Consider the following 22,747-nt stretch of genomic DNA (forward strand, 5'->3'; position numbering starts at 1 on the left):
ATTTGAGCCTAAACCTTTCGTTTGACAACCCACTTAGCCCATAACCATAAGCCTTTTCTTTGTTTTTAAACCCGTGTGATGAAAATTCGATTATAAGAGTTTAAGTTTGTATAGTTGTGATTCATTTGTATGCAAAAAAAAAAAAAATTCAGAAAATGTTGCGAAAAAGAATGAAAAAGCATTGAGAAAAACACAAAAAGATGTGCTAGTAGTTTGTTGAATAAAAGGCAAAAGTTGTTGCCTCATAGTTGATGTTTATATTTAGTGTTGTTTAGTTTAGTCCTTTGTAATAAAAAATCGAATTTTCATCATCTTAGCCACCTTAAAATATCCTATTTCCTACCCTTAGCCTAGCCCCGTTACAACCCTTACAAAGACCTTATGACTTGTGCTTAGTATGCGTGATCGGTGGTGGAGAATGATTGAGTTGCAAGCCTATGCGGGTACGTGTTCTAATCGGTGTTGAGTGATTAATTGTTGAAGTGCAAATACATTATACACATTAGCCAATTTTTAAGCCGAGTGGAGAGAACATTGTGAGGGATATGTATGACTTGTTAGTTTTACGGGCGGGTTAATCTTGGATAACCATTGTTATATGTGATTATTCACTTGACCGGTAAATATGTGAAAATTGTAAAGAATTTGAACTTTTGTATGACAATAGACCTTAACCTTTGTCTTGGGAATGGGAAGTGTATTCGTTGTTCGACCCACGTGAAAGTGAAAAACAGATTTGCTTGAGGGCAAGCAAAAGACAAGTGTGGGGATGTGATACGTGGTTGAAAACCGGTGTTCGTTATTGCATAACTTGATGTTTTTACGTAAGTTTTAGTTTCGGATAGCCTACTTTTAATCAAAAATGTGTTTTGCAGGTTTGATAAAGTTTAAGGAGCTTTTCGGAAGCTTTACGAGTCACCGGGTCGAAAACCGGAGCACCGGGACGCGTCACGGATCAACCGGGAGTACAAGGAGCAAGAATTGGAGAAATGAAGCTAGAGGTCGTTGCCGACGGGTCTAGGGCCGTCCTGGACGGGCTCTAGATAATCCTGTTGGCCGAAAACCCCGTAACCAGCAAGATAGGCCGTCGGCCGGATTTGTATTTTTGGGAGGCCGTCGCCGACGGGCCCCAGGCCGTCGGCGACGGGTACAAGTTTTCCGAAACACGAAATTTTGTTATTTTGGTGAGGGGAACGATTTTAATTGGTGGTTTAGCATTCAACTCGGGGGGTTACACTTTAGTGGGAGTTTGAATTCACCTTTGGAGCCTAATTATCATCACTTATCACCTACCAATCCATCTACCTACATACACACAACCCGAATCAAGAATCACAATCACCATCTCACCAATCAATCATCTATAAACCCTAATCCTTCCACCATTATCATCATTCACCAAAACCCTAATCATCCACCATTCCTCCATCCTTCAAGCTTCAAGATGATCTTTATCAAGTTCCAATCATCTGGTGATCAAGCTTCTTCAACCATGAGCGGCTAATCACCTTGGTTTCACCCCGGTGTAGGTAGTTGTTAAATTTAGGGTTTCGAATTGTTCTTGTTTCAACTTTGTGACAATTTGTGTTTGATTTTTGAAACCATTGACAATAGTTTACATTTGTTTCGTATTCGTAAATTGTCGAACGATGTTAAAAGTTATGACTTTACGAAATGGTTATATGTAGTTATGCATTGTCGTGGTTAGGTTTTACTTGTGTTGATTACAAAGTGTATTCTTGTCCGTTTTTCGAAACGTTGATAGTTATTAGCACCTAAGTCACGGTACACTAAATCCGCTAATCATACGCAATTGAGTTGAATCTAAAAACTTGTAGAAACCCTAGGTTGGCAATTACCGAAACCGGGTGTGATCCCTTTTTCTTATTATTGTTTAGTAATCAATCTTTCATGAAATCGTTACTCATTAGTTGTTAATCAATTCAATCTATTTCATTAGTTTAAATTCACATCTTCCAACAAAATAAAAAGAAAACAAATATCATAGCAAGCTTCATAATTGTGACACTTCTCTATAATTCAATCGAATCCACACAGAAACCACATACTCTTAGTGGTTCGACCCCTTGCTACCACTAGCTATTTGTTAAGGGTAAATAGGGCCTATAAATATTATCTTTGACCGGAGCGCGACATTCCGATCATAACCCCAGTTAAAAATTCAATCAGCTCAGGGGTAAAATTGTCATTTTACATAGATTTTTATTTTTTATTTTTTAATATTCAGATTAATATAAAGAAAAGAAAAGTATATGCAGATGGTCAGGATCAAACCCGTGACCATCTGCTTAGAAACGCATGCATTAACCAGGGAGCCATAACTCCGTTTGTTCTAAGTTTTCATCTGTTATTCTTTTGATATGTGTTAACCACCAGCACCATTCAACTATCCAACCACCATCATGACGATTCAACCATCAAACCACCACCATTCACCCACTACCACCACCACCATCCAAACAACTATCACCACCACCGTTCAATCTCCACCACCATCCAAACACCTCCACTTTTGTTTATGATTCTTCTTGTGTCTTTTCCCATAGACCAATAAGGTTGTCGAGTGTTAAACTCGCCTGGCAAAATGGGGTCTCCGGTTTTCAATTGTAACGAAAAAATCATATTGTTACCGTGATTACTCACGAGCTTCATCCCTTTTATAAAATCTTGATCAGGCATGAGTGTGTTTGTTACCGAAACGCCCTTTTTACCCGTGTTTGTTGACCAAACCACCTTCCCATTGCCCTGCAAATAAGCATTCCCATCATTATCAAACATGAATTTATCCGGATTACCAACCGAAATGTCTCTATTTGCAGACCAAATGATTCTTGAACTGGCTATGTGAATGATGACTAATGTGAATGAAGTTACATCACTATTGGGATCAAACCCGAACCCGAAATCGGATGAGTTTGATTCCAGGAACAACATAAACGAAATTTTGAAAACAAAATCTAGGAATCAGAACTGCAATGTGTTACAGTCGCTACTCAATGATTTCAGTTTCAACAATATGAATTTTATTTCAACGAAGTCTAACATGATTAAGAGCTTGAAATGCGGATACACATTTGCGAATGTTCCGGTTAACCGGAATCATAACGATATCGAACGTGAAGCGGCGACGGTGGTGGAGTTGTTACCGCCACAATTGATATACAAGGAAGACCAATCAAATCCAAAAAGGTAATATAATATATTATATATATTAAACCCATTAAGTCTAACTACTCTCCAAATCAATATCTATCGTCCGATCATGCTGAAATGAAATCTCATCCGTTTAAACTCCCAAATTAACCGCTATGACGGCGGTTTAGAGCAGTTTTTATCAATTTTTAGTGGGTGGTTAGTTCCACCTTTTCCTACCCATGATCTCAACAACTGATCCTACAAATCTGGGTAATGGTGTTAGTTTTTATCGATTTTTAGTGGGTAGTTAGTTTCTGCTTTTCCTGCCCATAATCTCAACAACTGCTCCTCACAGTGGTTTTTATTCATTTTTTAGTTACCCTAAATAAATGGCCCATGTTCTCCACCTTCCTATTTTTTTGCAAATAAGCAGTTATATAAAACCACTTTTTAGTTACCCTAAATAAATGGCCCATGTTCTCCACCTTCCTATTTTTTAGCCAATAAGCAGTTATATATGTGTATATATAATCAATCCTGACCATAAAAAACTACAGCTAATTAAACCTAATTGGGGATATTATAGTCACTGGACATGGAACAGAACATTCAAGATGCAGCAAAGGATAAGAATGTTAAAGTAAGCTTCATACCTGTCCATGAATTGCGGCTATTTCTCAAGTCCATCTTTCTTATTTCTTTTTTTTTCTTCCTTTCAGGTTGCATCCATGGGGTCCTTCCATCTTTGCTCTCCTCTTCCTCCCTCCATTGTTTGCCCGATAATGTGTAAACCTACATATGAATCGGATGAGGTAAGTACAATTTTTATAGTTAATTTTAGATTATATTTTTTATTCCTATGATAGTATTGTTAATATTTGTCCTGTTCTCAAATAATATTTTGTAAAAAAACAGGAAATTGAATCATATGTGTTTGGACTCTGAGCATCACTGATGGTCGTTGTTGTTGCCGACTGATGAAATACTTTATGAATTGCATTCTTCTTCGATAATTCTCATGAACGATGTCGTTTTGGATTTCAAGCCGTCATGATCGATTGTTGCAGTGTCCGGTGGTGGTGGTGGCGGTGGCAGCGGCTGGTGAAGATCGTCCAGTCTGTCTGGATTAAGTTTCATCTTCGATCTGTGTGTACGGAGGTTAGGGTTTGTAAAATTTGTAGAGAAAGATGATGTGATTTTTTTTTTGAAGAGGAAGATGATGTGATGATGTAACAATGGGAGTAAACTTTCAACGAATGGTCACGTGGTGAAGAGTTGTTCATTTGATTGTGAACGGTAATGACGGATCAAGGAAACACGTGGCGGGATATGAACGGTGTGGTGTTAGTCAACCTTAGACTATGTCTTAAATGTTGTCTGCAATTTTCACTTTGTGGTCCAATAAAAGGGGTGGAGATTTGATTTTGCTTATGTATTATTTATTTATTTATTTTTTTTTTTTTGTATTTTGGAGAAAAATGAGAGTGAAGAAGAAGATAAGATGTGGAGAAGAATATAAAATACAAACAACTGTAAAATATTTAGTTTAATTTTGATAAAAAAAATTATTTTGATTATTATATTTAATTTTATTTACCGTAAATATCATATACATACTTTGTCTACTATTGTTCCTGATTTATTATTGTATGTTTGTATTTTGAATTGTTTTCATTATTTCTACATTTTCGAAAGTTATTTTAAAAAATATGAAGCCTTACAAGTTACAATTGAGTTGTATAATACTGTGTAACCGCATTAAGAGTTGAACCTCACATTATTTCACCAGGGACGGGCGCACCCATTGGAAAAAAAAATTATATAGTGTTATTCGTTCGCGAAAATCCCGAGCGCACCCCATGAAATTTTGTAATCGCTCATTTTAAACTTTCGAAACCAACCCTCATCAAGGGTAGAACCATGTAGAGTAGTTACAGTTAAAAAAATATTGAAAATATACTGTTTTGAACTTTTCCGGGAAGCCGGGCACGACCTCTGTAAGTTTGTTGAGAAGGCAAATAGAAGTAGAGGGAAGCCAGATAGCTCAAAAGTTTGACTTTTACCCTTTTCATTATTTTACTTTTAAAGGCTCACATATTTAGGAAATAAGTGCCTGCACTTGGACTGGAGGGTATGAGAGCCTCATCCCCAAGGGGAAGAGCCGCCACATTACCGCCACGTAGGAGAGGCTTGAAGGGATGGACCTAGGGGTGGGGGATGAACCCCTTTATATATATATATATAGGGAGAAGATCATGCGAGAACCACCTCTTATTGTGAGAATCGCGAGAACCAATGTGAACACACCAAAAATGCCTAAAAATAGCTAAAAATCACACAAAAAAAATTTTTTTTAGTACTTTTTATATAAAAACCGCTACTTTTCGAAGCCAAAAAAAAATTTTTTTTTTTAAATAATTTTTTTTTGCCACTAAAAGTAGCGATTTGAGCATAAAAAATATTAAAAAAAAAAATTAGATTTTTTTAGGTTTTTTGGGGGGTTAGTTTTTAGCATTTTAGCTTGGGGGGGGGGTGCGGGAGGGGGGTTTAGGTTTTTTTGGGGGGGGGGGGGGGTTTAGGTTTTTTTGGGGGTTTTAGTTTTTAGCATTTAGCTTTGGGGTGGGGGGGGTTAGGTTTTTTTTTTTTTTTTTTTTTTTTTTTTGGGGGGGGGGGAGGGTGGGGGGTTTAGGTTTTTTGGGGAGGGGGTGGGGGTTAGGTTTTTTTAGGTTTTTTTAGCTATTTTAGGTTGTGTTCACATTGATTCTCAAGGTTCTCACAATAAGGGTGGTTCTCGCATGAGCCCCTCCATATATATATATATATATATATATATATGTATATATATATATGTATATATATATGTATGTATAGGTATATGTGAGAGAAGGGAGGCACGGCGAGTCCGGCTGGTGGGTGACAGAAAGGACTATCCGATCCTTTGGGGGGCAGTGTGGGGGACTGGCGCCGGGCCAAGCCGGGCCTCAGCCGGCCCCCATACCGTCTGGTCTTAGTATGGCTTTAATATGTTCATAGCTCATGCTCTAGAACCTTTAATTTATTATTTACTTTTTTTCTACTTTATCTTATACAAATAGATTAACATCAAAATGTGTAATTGTGTATAAGAATTTTAGTTTTTTTTTTTTCTATTATTATCTCATTACTTTATTAATAAACATTTAACTTAATTAAGAATTTTCACTTTATACAATTTCTTTACAAAAATATATAAGTACATGAGATTTTTTTTAGGAACAAAGAGATGTGTTTATAAAGGATAATCAATCGGCTAAAAAGAAAAACTCAAATCAAGTGAAATTCATCTCATATCTCCATCTAACAAATATAGGTCTTATATGTGACCCTCCAGTTCAAGATTTCTTATTGAATCACTGACCTCAATTAATTCATAAACCGATCCTTTAAAACAAATCAAAAATGGATATGGAAAAGAAGAAAAGGAAAAGCGTTTCCGAACACCCTCAATATACATTATCTTTGTTTGTTACGTTGTTAGCGTAAGCCGTCCAACGGACGGGAATTAAACTAGTTTAAATTAGTATGACTTGTTTGAGAACCACTGCTACCCAAGCATGAGACCTTATTAGTTATTACCGGTAAATATTACAAACGCATGAGACCTTACCTGATGGTATATAACTTGATTAAACGTAAACGGGTCAAATTCGGAAAAAATGTACATATTATCCCGAAGTGTATTGGTTTTATATTTTTCAAGCTTCGTTTAGTTTGTGTTATGTTTTGCTAGGCGGTTTCTACGAATCAGTTTGCAAGGTTTGAAAAGGTCGGTTGGGGTTGCAACGTGTAAGAAGTGGTCGGGTCTGCATTTTTTGGGTTGCAAACTTTGTTGGACTTCACTTGGAAAACATGTAGATTTCTCGAACGGGTTACGTTTGTGTTTTTATTCGGGAAACATGTGCTTTCCGTGTTTAATTAACTCTTTTTGTATGTTTGATTAGCCATATATAATATATTGTGTTTTATGAGTATATAGTGGGAAATATAAAGGAAATTTCCCAAGAAATATATTATTACTATTATTATTATTATTATTATTATTATTATTATTATTATTATTATTATTATTATTATTATTATTATTTGAATTATATTCTCTTCTTCATACATGCGGTCCGTATGTATGTAGTATATCCGGGTAGTAAAGTAAAATTTGGGTAAAAAGTTTGTTTGTTTTGTCTTTATTTTCTTAAATTTGATTTTGGGAAAATATCTTCTCCACTAAAACCCTACTAAAATCCTAACCAGTACCATGACACCACCGTGATCCTTCGACCTCCTCCCACTAAAACCCTAACCACCACCGTAATCCGCCGACCTCCTCCCACTAAAACCCTAACCACACACACGCATGACGTATCTCGCTCTCTCTATTCGAGTAGCACTACCAAAGACATTAGTGACTCCGGCATCAGTGAACTCTCCACCAACATGCTCGTCCTTTTGGTGGTTTTGGACATGTGTGTTGTCCGCCACGGGCCAAACGGAGAGCATTCACCGCCAATTTGAAAAGAAGAGCTTGGTTCAGCCATTGAAGAGTGTTTTTGAAAAGAAAAGAGATGAAAATGGTTGTAAAAATGTGGTGGGGCGCCAATGATGAAACACTGGATAATACTAGACTATCCCAGCTGGTCGTCTCGTGTTAGGTGGTTCAATCTCTATCTTTCACTCGTCGTATAGCTGATCTCACAAAACTGTCCTGCAAAACAATAACACCGGTGACTCGCCACAAGGAGGAGAAGATGGGGTTCTTCTTGTAACCACCCTCCGGCGTGAGAATAAGTAATCGTTTTGAGGATAAGTGTGTGTTTAGAGTAAGAGAGTGAGAAATCGAATCTTTAAACCTGGAGGTAGAGTCTTCTATTTATAGCCGGAGAATAGTGAATGAGGAGTCCTGCCAGCTAGCTAGTGCCCGCCAGCTGTCCGACCAGGAAGAATATCCTTTCTGTCCCCTCTGACGTTGTCAGTCTCTGAGGTGACGTGGCGTGCGGCTATTCGATCCAGCTGGGCACTCACTTGTACTGGTTGTCGTCTTGTCCTCCCGGGATCTTGCAACCGTTGCTAGCGTCTAGCTATTGGTGCCATCTGTCGCCCTTCTTGTCTGCAGGAGGATCTTGCACCAGGTGTCTTCTTCCAGAAGCTTCTAGAACCTTCTGGATGCCTGTATGTAACGGGGACGCCAACTTAGAGTGGTGTGATCCCCTTGACATGTGTTCACATGTGATTTGGGATCATACCTCACCAACGAGGCAACTAGAATGTGAATGCTTAAAAAACACTTTTAAATTTAACATGCAACATGCTTTCTCTTTCGTGTCCTCAAAAGTCTAATTGACTTAAAGAAGATGCAATGACTACGGGTCTGTTGATTTGATTGAATTGATGAATGTCAAATGTTTGTGTGGGTCCAGAGCTGCAACTACCTCTAGTGTTAATGGGATGTTAAATGTTGGCGTTGCACCAATCCATCAAGGGCCTGCGTCGGTAGCTGTATCTTTTATTAGTTTTACCTAGATTGTCTCCTATCGATTAACCCCCAATCTAGGCGATAAGGATGGCGGTGTGGTGGGGTAGCAAACACCAGCGGAGGGGACGGGGTTGGGGCATGCGAGAGGGTGGGAAGGGTTGAGCTCAGGGTGTGGAGAGCTTGTTTGGTGGGGTCCTTCCTTTTCTTAACCAGTCACAATTTTTAGTTAGTTATTTTTTAACTTGTTTAAAAGTAGTATTATTTTATTTGGATAATGAGTAGGGAGAGGGGGGTGAAACCATAACAGGTGTTTGTGAAAGAAAATGAAGGAAAATTGGATGGTGATGTGTCAATGAGATGACGGTTACTTTATGACGTGACAATGATGTGGAGTGAAATGGTGTGAACCCATAGTAGACAGCCTTAACGGATGTGTTTTGTTTTGTGTTTTTTATTTAGTTAGGAAATATATATTTATTTGTTGCGAGGGAAAATATATATGTTTATATTTTACAGCGTATTGAAAGAACAAGATTTTGGAAGTATCAAGTTTTTGAGTTAATATTTTTATATTTGTTTTCTGTTATATACATATACACATGTGTAAATAATATTTTTGTCTACATATCTATAAGTAAAGATTTGAATTATATCTTTGATTTAATGTCAATTTTACATCATGTTTTTTTGTTACATACACATACACGTGTAATATGTGACATGTCAGAAAATTGTGCCAGCTGAAAAAATATGTTTTTTGTGTGCAGAAAAATGTTGCAGCTGAAATTGTACAAAACGCTATGAGGCTGTTTGATAGCCTTTGAATGGTCATTAAGAGGCTACCTCTTAATGGAACCATTAGTAATTTTACCAATGAGAAGGTAGAAGAATGTGACATGTGATAATTTACCATTCAGATGTTAGCTCTTAACCATTCAGACTTGAGGTTACCTCTTATTCATTCAGAGGTTTTAAACTATTAAGAGGTAGTATCTGAATGGTCATTAAGAGACTACCAAACAGCCCCTATATGTATATGTGTGAGCGCATACATGTGTTTGTTTGTTACACTAATCACTCTTTACACTCCACATCAACTCTAATTCATATGAATCACCTTTCATGCAATATAAATTGGCATGTTCCTACTATTGAAGCTTATAAGAGAGATTGTTTAGTTTAGCACCGAAATTCTTAGCAAGCATTTAGCATTAGACATCAATTAGCACCGAAATTATTGCTATAGCTTTCTTTAAAAAAATTACAGGATTTTGAATACCTATTACGTGATTAGATGATTTTGAATACCTATTACGTGATTACATGATTTTGAGTACCCAACACATGACTACGTGATTTTCAATATCCATTACGTGACTTCATTATAGTATGTGAAACCACACTAAGTGATTGGAGAGTTTTAACTTGTTATGTCAAAATCAATATAACACAACTTTAATTACGCGTTATATTTTATTTTAAAAATCAAATTTCATAAGAAAATTGGTAAAACTTTTAGTTTTATACCATCAAGTCTTTAAACTGTATTTTAACATACTCAACCTCAAATCGTTTTACCAAAGAAATTCGTCGGTGTAACAATATAGTTTTTAAAACAATTAACACAACATTTATATAGAACTCCAAAAAGATGTGTGCGGGTCGACAAGACCTGACCAGTTTCAAATAGTACAAAAAATACCCATCTTACCTGAAACCATTTTGACCCATTTGTTCCAAGAAGGCTTGCACACATCAACCAAAAAACAGAGCTGCAAACATCAACCATTAAGATCTTTTATCTTCTTTGCAGAATCGATTATGATCGTGTTCATCTCAGGGTGTTTGACGTTTAATAATTTCTGGAGTTGATTATAAGGCTCGGGTGACGTATGCCCCTCGGATTTAAGTGCAAATATAACTTCATTCACGTCCTCTTCAAGCTGAAGGGAGAACAGTTTGCTGAACACCTGAAATCAGAGATGGGTAACGTTAAAGCTTAAAGATCCAACAAAACTGAAGCAACTCGGCCAATTTGGCCGACTTGAGGATTCATACAACCCATGGTTCATTTTGGCGGTTTAACTGTTCGGCCAACGATTTAGAACTTGAACCAGCCTTTTGACTTTTATAATATTATATGCAGTTACGTATATGCATTATATTTATTAACAATCTTTATCATTTTAAAATTATTGATACGAACTGACAATTTGAAAAAGAAAAAAAAAGAAAAAAAATTGTTTCAAACGTCAAACATCTAAGAGTGGACAGTGTTTGTCGTTACCCGAAACTGTAGTGTTGGCGTTTGGCTCAAAAATTCCTTCAAACCCCAACCAAAGCAATCGTGAACACCGCAATATTTCGAGAAATATTGTTGATTTTTTTAATTTAAATGGTTTAGGAGGTGTAATTAAATAATATTATTATTGTCTTTTAATTAAAGTAAGTTGGTCAGATCAATTAGTAGTAGTATTAAGCAATCCTTACCCCTTTCATTCTTGATATAACCACTTCTTTTATGGACTGCGATCGCGATACCAAGTTAATAACAAAAAGACCTTCATCCGACAGAGAATCTTTAACGGTTTTGAGAAAAGATTCTTCAACAAAGTCGGCAGCAGGACAGGTCATTCCAGAGCTGCAACCGAAGGTGAAAAATAACATCAGAACACAATTATAATTAATAACCGAATATTCTTTCCCATGGGCGGTGATGAGGGTGTGCGGGGAGGACCACCGCACAGGGCCCGTGATTTCGAGGGCATGTGTTTTTTATAAAAAAATCCGATATATATGTTAATTTTTTTAAATAGTATACCTATACCAACTCCAAGATAGGCCCATTTACAAAACAATTTTTATAGTTTGGAAGTTAGCCCATTGGCATTAGCTTTCGTGAGCCCAATACCCATTTGATTTTAAAATAAAATAATAATAATAATAATAATAATAATAATAATAATAATAATAAAACATTACGGAAGGGCAAATTTTTTCGAGCTCGAACAGGGTACATGAATTCTCAGAGACGCCCCTGTTCTTTCCATAACTGTAAAATATTTAATAACCTCGAGTCTGGGGAGTCCACATCTACAATGAGTATGTCCACTCTGTCAATGCGTTCACCTTGAGCTTCAAGTTCGCTGCAACTCCCGTTAGAGCTAGGTGACTTTGTGGAAACGTCTTCAACAAACTTGATTCCGTCAGTGACATGCACCTGATATGTATTAACAAATGATTTGAAGTTCATTGTTGCCCATGCAGGGCTGTAAACGAACGAACGAACGAATGTTCAGTGAACCGTTCGGTAGGAAGTTCATTTCTGTTCCATTTATGTATTAAATAAACAAACGCGAACAAGACTATGTTCGTTTATTTACACGAACAAGCTTCTCGTTCGTTCATTTACGTCGGTGAACGATCAGTACACTTTTCGTTTATGATGTTCATTTATGTAGAAATATTATATACATACACACACACACACACACACACACATATATATATATATATATTAACATATATATTACTAAGTGTGAAGCCGTGAACAAACGTATATGAAACTATATATAATGTATAGTTTAACTTTAATAATTTTTATAAGCTATTTTTAAAAAATGTATTTTTTCATGTATGTCCGTATATATCTATTAAATGAGCGAACACAAACAAACATATTTTCTTAAAGAACGAACATGAACAAAAAAATATGTTCACTAATGGATTCATGTTCGTTCATTTGTTCAGTTAAACTCAAACTACCAAACACGAATAAGCCCTCGTTCATCATCAGGTTCGTTTACAAACTACCTATGATGCAAAGATATATGACAGAAAGGTTGATCCGAAAACAAATTCCAATTGAGAACAGTTTAGAATCAATACCTTTAAGCGATCATCTTCTTTGAAACTAAAATAGTCCCTTGCAATATCCACCACAACTGGATCTAACTCGGCAGCCTGAAGTTATAGAAACATTTGAGCAGGTGATTTTAACTTTTAAGCCACGTATTCCTTTTTACGGGCAGTTAATTTAGTTAAACTTTAATATTACCTCGACTTGCAGAAACGGGATCGATCTACGAAGAAACATAGGAAGTAGCCCCGCACCCAAACCAATTACAACTGCCCTAACTGGTCTTCCAGATGATGCCATTCTTTCGAGGTATGAAGAGATCAGCGTAAATCCCGATATGATACCGGAATGATAAGAACTCGCTAAATAACCATGATCGACGGTCAGATCATTGCTTGCATCTACTACTGACAACTGAGAATCGTTTCTTTTCTGGCTTCCTTTTTTCTTCGATTTTGAAGAAGAATTGGATTTCTTATTTCCGTTATCACCGGTTTTGTTTTGAGATCCTTCACTTGTTAGCAAAGCTTCGGATTGTATCAGGCCTTCCGATCTTTCAAAAGTTAGCCGGCGAAATACAAGGTCATTGGAGAGAGATAGTTGACCGAGTTGACCATCGACTTTTTCATATACCACGTCATCAACAATTATTTGACCAGTCAACTCAGATGTAACCTGTTAAAAAAAATAACAAAATATCATCTTGAGGCAGATTAATGCTTTAAAATAGACTATATACAAATGATCCAAAACCTGGTGAACAACTTTCCTCTCCTTGATCCCGTCACTTGCTGCCATAAATCTATTCAAGATTTTCATAATAATTAATAAAGATATTTTTTAAAATAATGTAAATATTACAAAACATATATAGCACCACCGGTAAAATGGAAATATATTTTACTAAAACAACATACGGAATTTGAGCTGCATCCTCAACTTTAGCAGGTGCTAGTTGTTTAACAAGAGGAGAAAGATCCTTCTGAAAGAAGAAGAAAAAGAAAAGAGAAAGAAAACAAAACTCACCAACTTAATACTCATGGACATATATATATAGGGGTGGGTTATCATACAATAGCCCCTTAACGTGCGAAGCGTACGAAGTGCACATTCAAAATTATGCATGGGTTAAACTCAGATTATGCATGGGTTAAACTCAAATTTACGCATGGGTTTAAAACATTATTACGCACATTATTTGCTCACTTCGTACCTTCGCACGTAAAACCCATTTGTATTTTAAACTTTCGCTATAAGGTTGGGTTAAAATGAGAACGCATGTATTTCGTGAGAAGCGCTAGAACTTGGTATATGTATATGTATATGTACATGTGACATACTGACATCTGTCCCTGAACTATTAATCATAAAAACAAAACTTGCCTGTATATCCTCACTGCTGGTATCAGTATGGCTGCCATCTAAGAAAACCTGAAATTAAGGCACAATTTTCATTTGGATGCTTTAGATTATAAGGATGATTTATAAAAAAAAAAGAAAAATAAAAAAGAAAAGAAAAAAAAAAGAAAATTGTGTGCTTGCAGTTTCATTCCAAAATAGTTACCATTATCAGCCGAGCTGACTTTGAACTCTCAACAACCATCCATTGTCCTTCTTCTGAAGAGAAGAGCCATTCATGAGCTCGAGTCTGAAATCTATAATATAGTTACACATTTTATAATAAAATATACCCAACTGATTGCTGACTTTAATAATATATGAAAGGCAAACCTTGGGTACAAGAAAAACCCCACAATGATATAAACACTCGTCTGAGTTTTGCTGAGCGTCAAGAAGTACAGTTTTGTAGCAGAAGCGAGACTGCCCGGGCCCACCTAAAGTGAGCTGTACACGAAGACCCGGTCTAAGCTCTGATAGATCCCCTTTGACTCCTATTTTTAGGTCTTCGAGTGAGTACAATATATCGTTACCACTAGACCAGTTTGTTCTAATTTTGTTCTCGGTTTCAAGTGCTTCAATAAATCCACGCGCCTAGAAATATAGACAATATTACATGCATAAGGTAAGGGATTAAAACGTTTTAGTACAGGCAGAGACAGGGCCCACCTAGTTGACCCACAATCACTATTTTCCTTCTATCTAAAATACTTCATCAATAAATTTATGCGTTAATTCAAAAAATTATTATAATAATCAAAATCTTTGGATATCAGCTTTCTTAAATGATTTTTATTTGACCCGTTTGAAATAAAACATGACCCAAATCGACCCAGTGATAAGTAAATCGATTGAAATTGTCACATCTAAAAAAGAATAATAAAGCCGATAGATCCTAGTACGGTAGTACCTGATCACCACTGCCAAGTGTATCATGATCAAAAGAAGTGAGTATCGTTTGCAGTGTAGTGGGACTTGCTTTCTCAGCAACCACCAAAAAAGTTCTTAAACTCGATTTAGAACTTTTCGATGATTTTTGGGGTAGTAAATGAATATTGATTTTCCATCCGTAACGAAATTTGGGGAAAAACATGCCTGAAAAGAGACATAGGAATAACGTGTGATTAGCAAAACCACAAAGTAATAAAAAGCATCTCAAATTTCTCTCATTATGAATTGATAAATGTATGTGAATCATAATATTAAACACGAAAAAGGAATCTATCTGAATCGATACCTAAAACGTGAGATTCTCCAAGGGTGAGACAAATAAATTTGCCCCCGTCTTTCAGAACTCTCTTCACCTGCAAATATTTATTCAAATATTAACAGATAAGTGACGTCCGATTTTTGAGGGGACATGGAAAAAAAATATACAAACTGTAATCATAATTGACTCGAAGAGACCTCTGATACATATTGAGTCCCTAGTGTAGGGCCAAGCTCGGGCTCCATTAAAGCGTCTAATCCTCCCTTATCAAGAACAATATCAAATGACTTGTCTGCAAACTGGAAAATGACAGCAGTTAGAGAAAAGAGGTTGATATAAGTAACACAAAGTTCTTTGAAAATATTAAGACCATTCGCCTTAGAGAGTGTCAGGTAGTTGAACGGCTATTGGCAAGACATACCGTTACATTAAATAAAACTGAATAATTATATGTTTAACGATCAATATTTAAAACTTTCCTCTAGGCTCTAACCATCTTTTTATTTAAATAAACTTTTATTGAATTTAACTTTAAATTGCTTTATCAGTGACAACTTATGATTATATCTTGTGATACTGCTTTCCCTCCTTATTCAGATTAATGAATCCCCATTTTAGCCTCTCAATTTAGGAGTCCTTAATGTTAGGAATCAAACACGAACAGAAACAAAGAAACTGAAAAGAAGAGACACGGGATTTAACGTGGTTCGGTCGGTGTGACCTACGCTCACGACTTCACGGGCTGCAACTAGTACTCTTTTTATTTACATGCTCACAGAATTACAACGCTAAGACCACTATTTATAATAAAATATTAGAGCTACAAACTTTCTAATCAAGAAAACTTAATTATGGCAACATGCCATAATCCTGGCTGGCTGCCCATGCTAAGCCTTCACCGCCCAACACTTAAATCCATATATTTTACATTTTCAATGCTAAATCAGATCCCTGGCCAAATACGGTCATAATGTACCATATCCTAGCAAATCATTCACTAAAGAAACATACGAGTAGAAGGACTGCTCGATGTTTAATTTCAGGCTACAGACTATACACATATATAATTACTTATTTTACTGTCAATCATTTACTTCTTTCCTCTCAACCAATTTGTATTATACTTATGGACTTCTCTGCCATTACTTAGCCTTTGTTTTACGGGTAAACCTCTTATTAGGTTGTAATGCAGGAAGATGCCTACTGAATAATTCCTCAAGTCCACAACCAATTAGGCAACCTATAAAAGGGCTATATAAAGAAACTTGCCACCATAACAGAAAGAACCTTGAGGAAGCTGACATATATTAAAAGCATGCCCCAGAATCAAGTCAATGTCGCTCTCAAAAAGCTGTCTACACTAAAACACATACCCAACTTCATTCATATTAGTTCTGTATAACCAAAACCGAACAGTAATTTTTAGTTTTCAAAAAGAGTTAAATGCCATTTTAGTCCATGTGGTTTGGGCCATTTTGCCAGTTTAGTCCAAAGGCTTCATTTTTTCGCCTGTGGGTCCAAAAAGGTTTCACCGTTGCCATTTTAGTCCACTGGGTTAACTTCATCCATTTTTTCTGTTAACGAGAAGGGCAATTCGGTCATTTTATATGGCCGAATTGCCCTTCTAATTAACAGAATTACATATAAAATGACCGAATTGCCCTTCTCGTTAACAAAAAAATGAATGAAGTTAAACCAGTGGACTAAAATGAAAACGGTGAAACCTTTTTGGACCCACAGGCGAAAAATAAAACCTTTGGACTAAACTGACAAAATGACCCAAACCACAGTGACTAAAATGGCATTTAACTCTTTCAAAAATTATCAAAAGCGAACAGCTGGTTATTAGATCGGGTCAGTTATTATTTCGGTTGGATGTTGATTCAGTTTGGGTTCAGTTAATCTGTTTTTTGCTCACCCCTGATCTTGACTAGGCCAGAAATGCCAATATATGATAACGCACACCAGGTGTTTGTGTTTTTGCGTGTGTGGAACTGGAAACAGATAACTCAATATGACATTAAATGTAAACCACAATACCTGCATACTAGTCATATCCATAACCCTCCACCTCATAACCGGCCTCACACGCACATTCCGCTTCAACATATCTCCAATCACAACTTTAGAGAAATCAATATTCGTCACACAACGGAATCCCGCATCATATAACTGCTCAGATAGCCGAGAATTGCCGCAACCAGGAACAAGAATCTGAACCTCTGATTCTGTTGAATTGATCTGTGCAAGAAGAAGGTCTCGGAGCTGAGGCCACTCGGCGTACCATTCGAAGGAGTCATCGGTGCCTCTGATGCTGAAGAATTTGTCCCAGTTTTCTTTGCTCGTGAAGTCGTCAAGTGTGCTTAGAAGTTCTGCTTCTTGTTGTTGGGATTTCTTCTGCTTCCCCATTTTTGTTGAGCTTTCTAACTGTGTGTGTGTGTGTGTGTTGAACCCTAGTGTTTAGGTCTTGAAGGGTTTTATGTCAGTTGCTCGACCCGTACCGGGACCGAATTTATGCGGACCGTAAACCTCCGGCCCAAGTGACTTGAAAATATTTTCGTGGGTTAAGTGATTTTTTGAAAATATTTTCGTGGGTGAAGTGATTTTTAAAGAAATATGTGATGCCATGAAAGTGGTGGAGTGATTGGAGAAAAATTTGATTTTTTTTATGATTCAGTTTTGATTCTCATTCTTCCTATTATTTTTTGCAGCATCTAGGTGAAGGGTGGATACGGGTGACACCGGTTCATCTTGGATGTGAGGCGTAGTTTTACCGATTATTCCACTGTCGTGACTTCGGGCGGGTGGAGATCGGATTTCCGCGCATCTGGGAGAGCCAAGAGGTTGGTGACGATCGAGTAGTCGACCTTGTCCACAATGCCCGGTGTCACGATGGTTGTCACATTGTTCCTTGTTGTTAAAAAAAACATATGATGTTATAATGTATTGATTTTAACTAACATCGGATCACACAACTTTGTGCTCTCAATTTCTGATGTTTTTAACACACAATTTTATGCTCTCACTTTTAGTGTTTGTGAGGGTATAAGGGATGCATGTCTCATGAGTCTGGGAGAAAATTTCACCCATCTAGTCATAATATGTCATGTCATTTCCCCTCTTGCTCAAAAAATATAGGGGGTGGTTTCACCCAAACCATTTAAAAAAAATAAAATAAAACATGATTGGTTGAGAAGATATTGGGCCCCACCACTTACCCCTCTCCCTCAAGTCCCCGCAAGCGGCAATAACTCACCGCAAATATCTTCACCGCGCGGCAAATGATTGATGGCGGCACTCACCCTGTGCGGCAAAACCTCTCCCCGCATGGCTTGTGGCATGCATCCCGTATACCCTGATAATGTTATCCAACTAGTTTTTGCCCGGCTCACATTGTGGGGCACTAAACCAAATACTTCTCTCATAACATGTAACTTTGTGTTTCGATTACCTGAACATACTACTCATAACACAATCTCAAAAAAAAATTACATGGAGTCAGCCAATTAAAACAAAACACTACCATACTTTTGCTTAAAAAACTAAAACGATGGAAAAACTATAATTTTAAACTAGGGGCAAAATTGTAATTTTTCAGGACAAATGAGCGTGTGCTAGAAAGCCGCTTGGCATGAAAAGAAATTACACTGAGCCAACCAATTAAAACAAAACACTACCATAGTTTTGCCACAAAAAAAAAAACCTAAAACAATGGCATGTCTTTAATTTTACACTGGGGCAAATCGTAATTTAACCCAGATAAAAACAAAAACAATGGCAAAACTATAAATTTGAGATGAGGGCAAAATCGTAATTTAGCTAGAAGAAGAAAAAACAAAACCAATGGCATAACTGTAAATTTAAACGGGGTAAATCGTAATTTGGCTAGACTAATGAGGAAGTATCAGGCAGCTGCCTGGCACTATTCCCCTCCATGTGAAATGTAGTATATATAAATATAAATGTTCATTTGACACGATTTATTATATAGAAACACTTGGTAGTTTATTTATCGTTCGCATACACGTCAATGTCATTCTTTAAAAAAATCGAAAAAAATAAACTTCATGGTTCATTCATACAACTACGCCTAGGGGTGAAAACGAGCTGAGCCAAACCCGAGCTCGACCTAGCTAGGGTCGTTGGTAGTTTCTCAAGCTTAACTCAGACCAAAAACAAAAATTAATTTAAATACCAACCCCGCCCCACCCACCTTTCTTTCTATAACGGCCACCACCATCCCTGATCATCTACTCTGACCACCTTCTCTCTTTCTCTGAAGAGGAAATGAGCGATGAAACAAGTAGATGAATAACTGAGATGGTGTCGTTATGAACCGCCGCAAGCACGATGGTGTTGATGCACAATACACATGTGTTTTTGTTCAAAGTTAGAACAACTCACTTGCCAATCCTTTAGACTTGTTGGAATATGGTCTTTAGATGTGTTGGTAGACAGAGATTAAAGAAAATATAACAGAAGAAGATAAAAGATGAGGAGCTAGGAACCTAACATCATGGCAATCCACGATTGAAGAAGACCACATATCTCGTTGTTGTGTACCAATCTGTAATGCCTCGTTTTTTTGTAACTTTCCTTATTTAGAAAGCTTGTAAAGTATTTCTATTTTTTGGAAACTTATAACTCTTTTAATCGTATTTCGTTCGTATCATTGTAAATCCGAGACTTCGATCGTAATAAAATTTACTATTTCATACAAATTATACTTTGCTTAATTGTTCATGCTTCCTTGTAATTCTGTATATACAATTGATATAAACCTTGTTATTCTTGTAAACACATGCGTATATTACTACTAACTATTAGAAATACGTGATTTCATACGTTTTATACGTGAAATACTTCATTTTATCTTTACCATACATAATCCATGTTTACATACTTATGTGGTACTTAATTACATGTTTTGTTTCACGGAATACTTTGAAATATGCTAATTATACATAAAATGGACCAAACAATAAACAAAAGGGACTGAAACTGACAAAAACTGAAAGATGTGCGGCTGGTCTTCTCAGGAGACACGCGCACGGGGTCTAACCCCCTTCCACAATGCGCTGGGATGCGCAATCCGCAGCCAACTCAGTTCTGCGCGTAGATTGGTCCGAATTGTGTTTCTTTGGTCCTTAACTCTCACCTACTTGCATTTAATCACTCCCAACTACTAACCCTAATCTCTCCCTATATAAACAACACTTCTAAGTCTCATTTCCACTTTACAAACCTCCTAAACACTCCCAAATCCACTCCTAAAACCTCTAAATTCACTAAAGTTTGGCAGAAAATTTTAAGGGATTCAAAGTGAGTTCTAGCTCACTTCCTCAACTATTTCTTGCTTGCTTCTTCTTCTAAAACACTTTGATAACCTCTATGAAGGTTTTCACAAGATTACCATGGTAATCTATGGTGAAACCTCACCATATTTGAGGTCCAAAGTGCACTTTATTTTCTATTTTGTTTAAAATTCTTGTAACATCATCTTCTTTGCTAAAACTTGGTGGAATCTTGATTCCACCAAGCTCACAACTTAACCTATAGTTGTGGGTTTGTTTTGAGATTGATTCTCATCAAGTTATGAGTTCAAAAACTCTTTATTTTTAGTTTATACATAACATAATCCAAGTGATGAAAACAAGCATGATTCATCATCTTCCATATGATGAACTTGTGGCTTGTGAAGTGTGAACCATGGGAGCTTGGGCTTTCCAATCTAGTTTCATTCCTTCACTTGTGAACTTTGTGTATAAACACTCAAGTGGTTTCCTAGTATCAAAGTAACATAGCCATGTCTAGCCTCCGACACTTATGATTACCGTTCCATGTCGTATTGGCTCACCCGGGTTAAAGACTTACTTGACCACTTATGAATGCATTAGTTAGTTTATTTCTTGTTATTCATAACCCTCCGAATCATCCTCGTGATGGTTTGTGTAGTGGTAAATCATACAATGAGGTTAAACACCTCCATGATTGACTTACATGATATCCTATGATATCTATGATGGACTTAGTTTTAGGTTATTATTATTATAACTATATAAATGTATACATCTATATGAGCATGGTTGAATTCGTGATGATAATTGGACTATGATTAGTTGTCATGAACTTAGGCTATTATATCTACGATCTAAGATTCTTGTTATTGATTCTAATGGGCAATTTGGGACCCATGAAACCACACATAACATAGTGTCATAAACGAGTACTTAGAACTAGATAATACTTTTGTAAATACATACTTTTTGTACTTTAAATTCCATTCCGAATCTTCCATTATAAATCTATTACTTACACACCTTCGTTTCCCCCATGTAGGCCCCATGTAGGGTGACTTTGGTGATTCCATCTTCCAACTTACAACTCTTCACGGGATTCTAAAGTTAAAGCTTTGCAAAACCGTGAGTACACTTGACCCATTTTACGTTTTACACATTTTTGGGTGCAACATGTTAGCTTATTAAAATCACAAACACTTATACTTTATCGTTATGCACAAACAATCCAATACATGCATGCATACGTTATACTTGATTCGTTAATCTAGGTTGTTCGTTTTGTGATTAAACTTGTCATTAACTTCGATCAAGCCTGTCGTTAACATGTATAGCGCTATAGGAGTAATGCACCGCCTGTGAACGTTGGGTTATGTTAAGATTCTATTACTTGCGTTAAACCTTGGTTTGACTTGATTATTCACATGCTAGATTTACGTTAATCTTGATAACAAAGTTTGCAATGTGGATTCGTTTAAACATTTTTATACTTATGCTAGTACTTAAAACTTGTGTACTCGCCAATGCTTTTGTGCTGAACTATACTTTTAACATATTGCGGGTTGATGATGATGATTATGACGAAATCTAGTAGAGACGACCTAGAAACACACTTATAAATGCTAGATTTTGTTATTTTATTGGTTATTAAACTTTGTTGTACTTTATCTTTCATTGTTGTACTTTGTTTTCCGTGTTGTACTCGACAATCTATGTTATGAAATGAAATCGGTTTCGAATAAAAAATTGTCACAAATAGTGTTATGTGTGATGAGCAATCTATTTCGTCTCACTCCGATGCTTCCGCCATCGGTTGGGGTGTGACAGATTGATATAAGAGCCATAACTATAGGGAATTAGGTAGAATTGCCATGCTCGACCTAGTATATAGTAGGTATTATACTTGACCATTCTTGCTATTTGTTTAAAATGTTAAATTCTTCCTATTTGCTTCTATCTCTTCTTTTGTCTTAATACTTACAATATGTCTTTCCTAAGACATCTACACAATACACTTTTGAATACTTGAAGACACTCGTATCATACAAACAAGACGAATTCACCAAAATATGCGTGAAACCCATAATTTGGTGAATGACCCTCAATCCACTTATTCTATTTTGCACGAAATTACACCATCAAGTTAGGAGTGAAATCCACATCTTGATGGTAAATTTCCAATTCAAACTCTAATGGGCCCTCGTCAAAGTGTCGAAATTAAATTTTGACCCGACGAGTACCAACCACACTTAGGGTACGAAATCCTCAAGTTAAGGGTGAAACTCGCATCTTGTCGACTAGTCTCATTCCCCGATTTTCAA

General features: G+C 36.6%; 1 protein-coding gene across 2 annotated transcripts; it reads right to left on the reverse strand.

Moving 5' to 3' along the window:
• Nucleotides 1-10,194: 10,194 nt before the first annotated feature.
• On the reverse strand, nucleotides 10,195-17,707 carry LOC110912342 (eEF1A lysine and N-terminal methyltransferase). Of its 2 annotated transcripts, XM_022157037.2 has the most exons (14): nucleotides 17,170-17,707; nucleotides 15,327-15,428; nucleotides 15,157-15,223; nucleotides 14,830-15,014; nucleotides 14,253-14,513; nucleotides 14,086-14,169; nucleotides 13,905-13,952; nucleotides 13,439-13,503; nucleotides 13,275-13,323; nucleotides 12,720-13,196; nucleotides 12,551-12,625; nucleotides 11,734-11,882; nucleotides 11,153-11,303; nucleotides 10,195-10,632 (listed from the first exon to the last, which is right to left on the reverse strand). In XM_022157037.2, exons 1-14 carry the CDS (start codon nucleotides 17,536-17,538, stop codon nucleotides 10,444-10,446), a joined length of 2,271 nt encoding a protein of 756 aa, XP_022012729.1. In that variant the 5' UTR covers nucleotides 17,539-17,707; the 3' UTR covers nucleotides 10,195-10,443. The 2 variants fall into 2 exon arrangements, with proteins under 2 accessions (XP_022012729.1, XP_035838713.1); XM_035982820.1 differs by lacking the exon at nucleotides 17,170-17,707 and having other exon boundaries at nucleotides 14,830-15,016; nucleotides 15,160-15,223; nucleotides 15,327-15,365.
• Nucleotides 17,708-22,747: the final 5,040 nt, after the last annotated feature.

The sequence above is a fragment of the Helianthus annuus genome, chromosome 14, assembly GCF_002127325.2.
Source record: "Helianthus annuus cultivar XRQ/B chromosome 14, HanXRQr2.0-SUNRISE, whole genome shotgun sequence".
Taxonomy (NCBI): domain Eukaryota; kingdom Viridiplantae; phylum Streptophyta; class Magnoliopsida; order Asterales; family Asteraceae; genus Helianthus; species Helianthus annuus.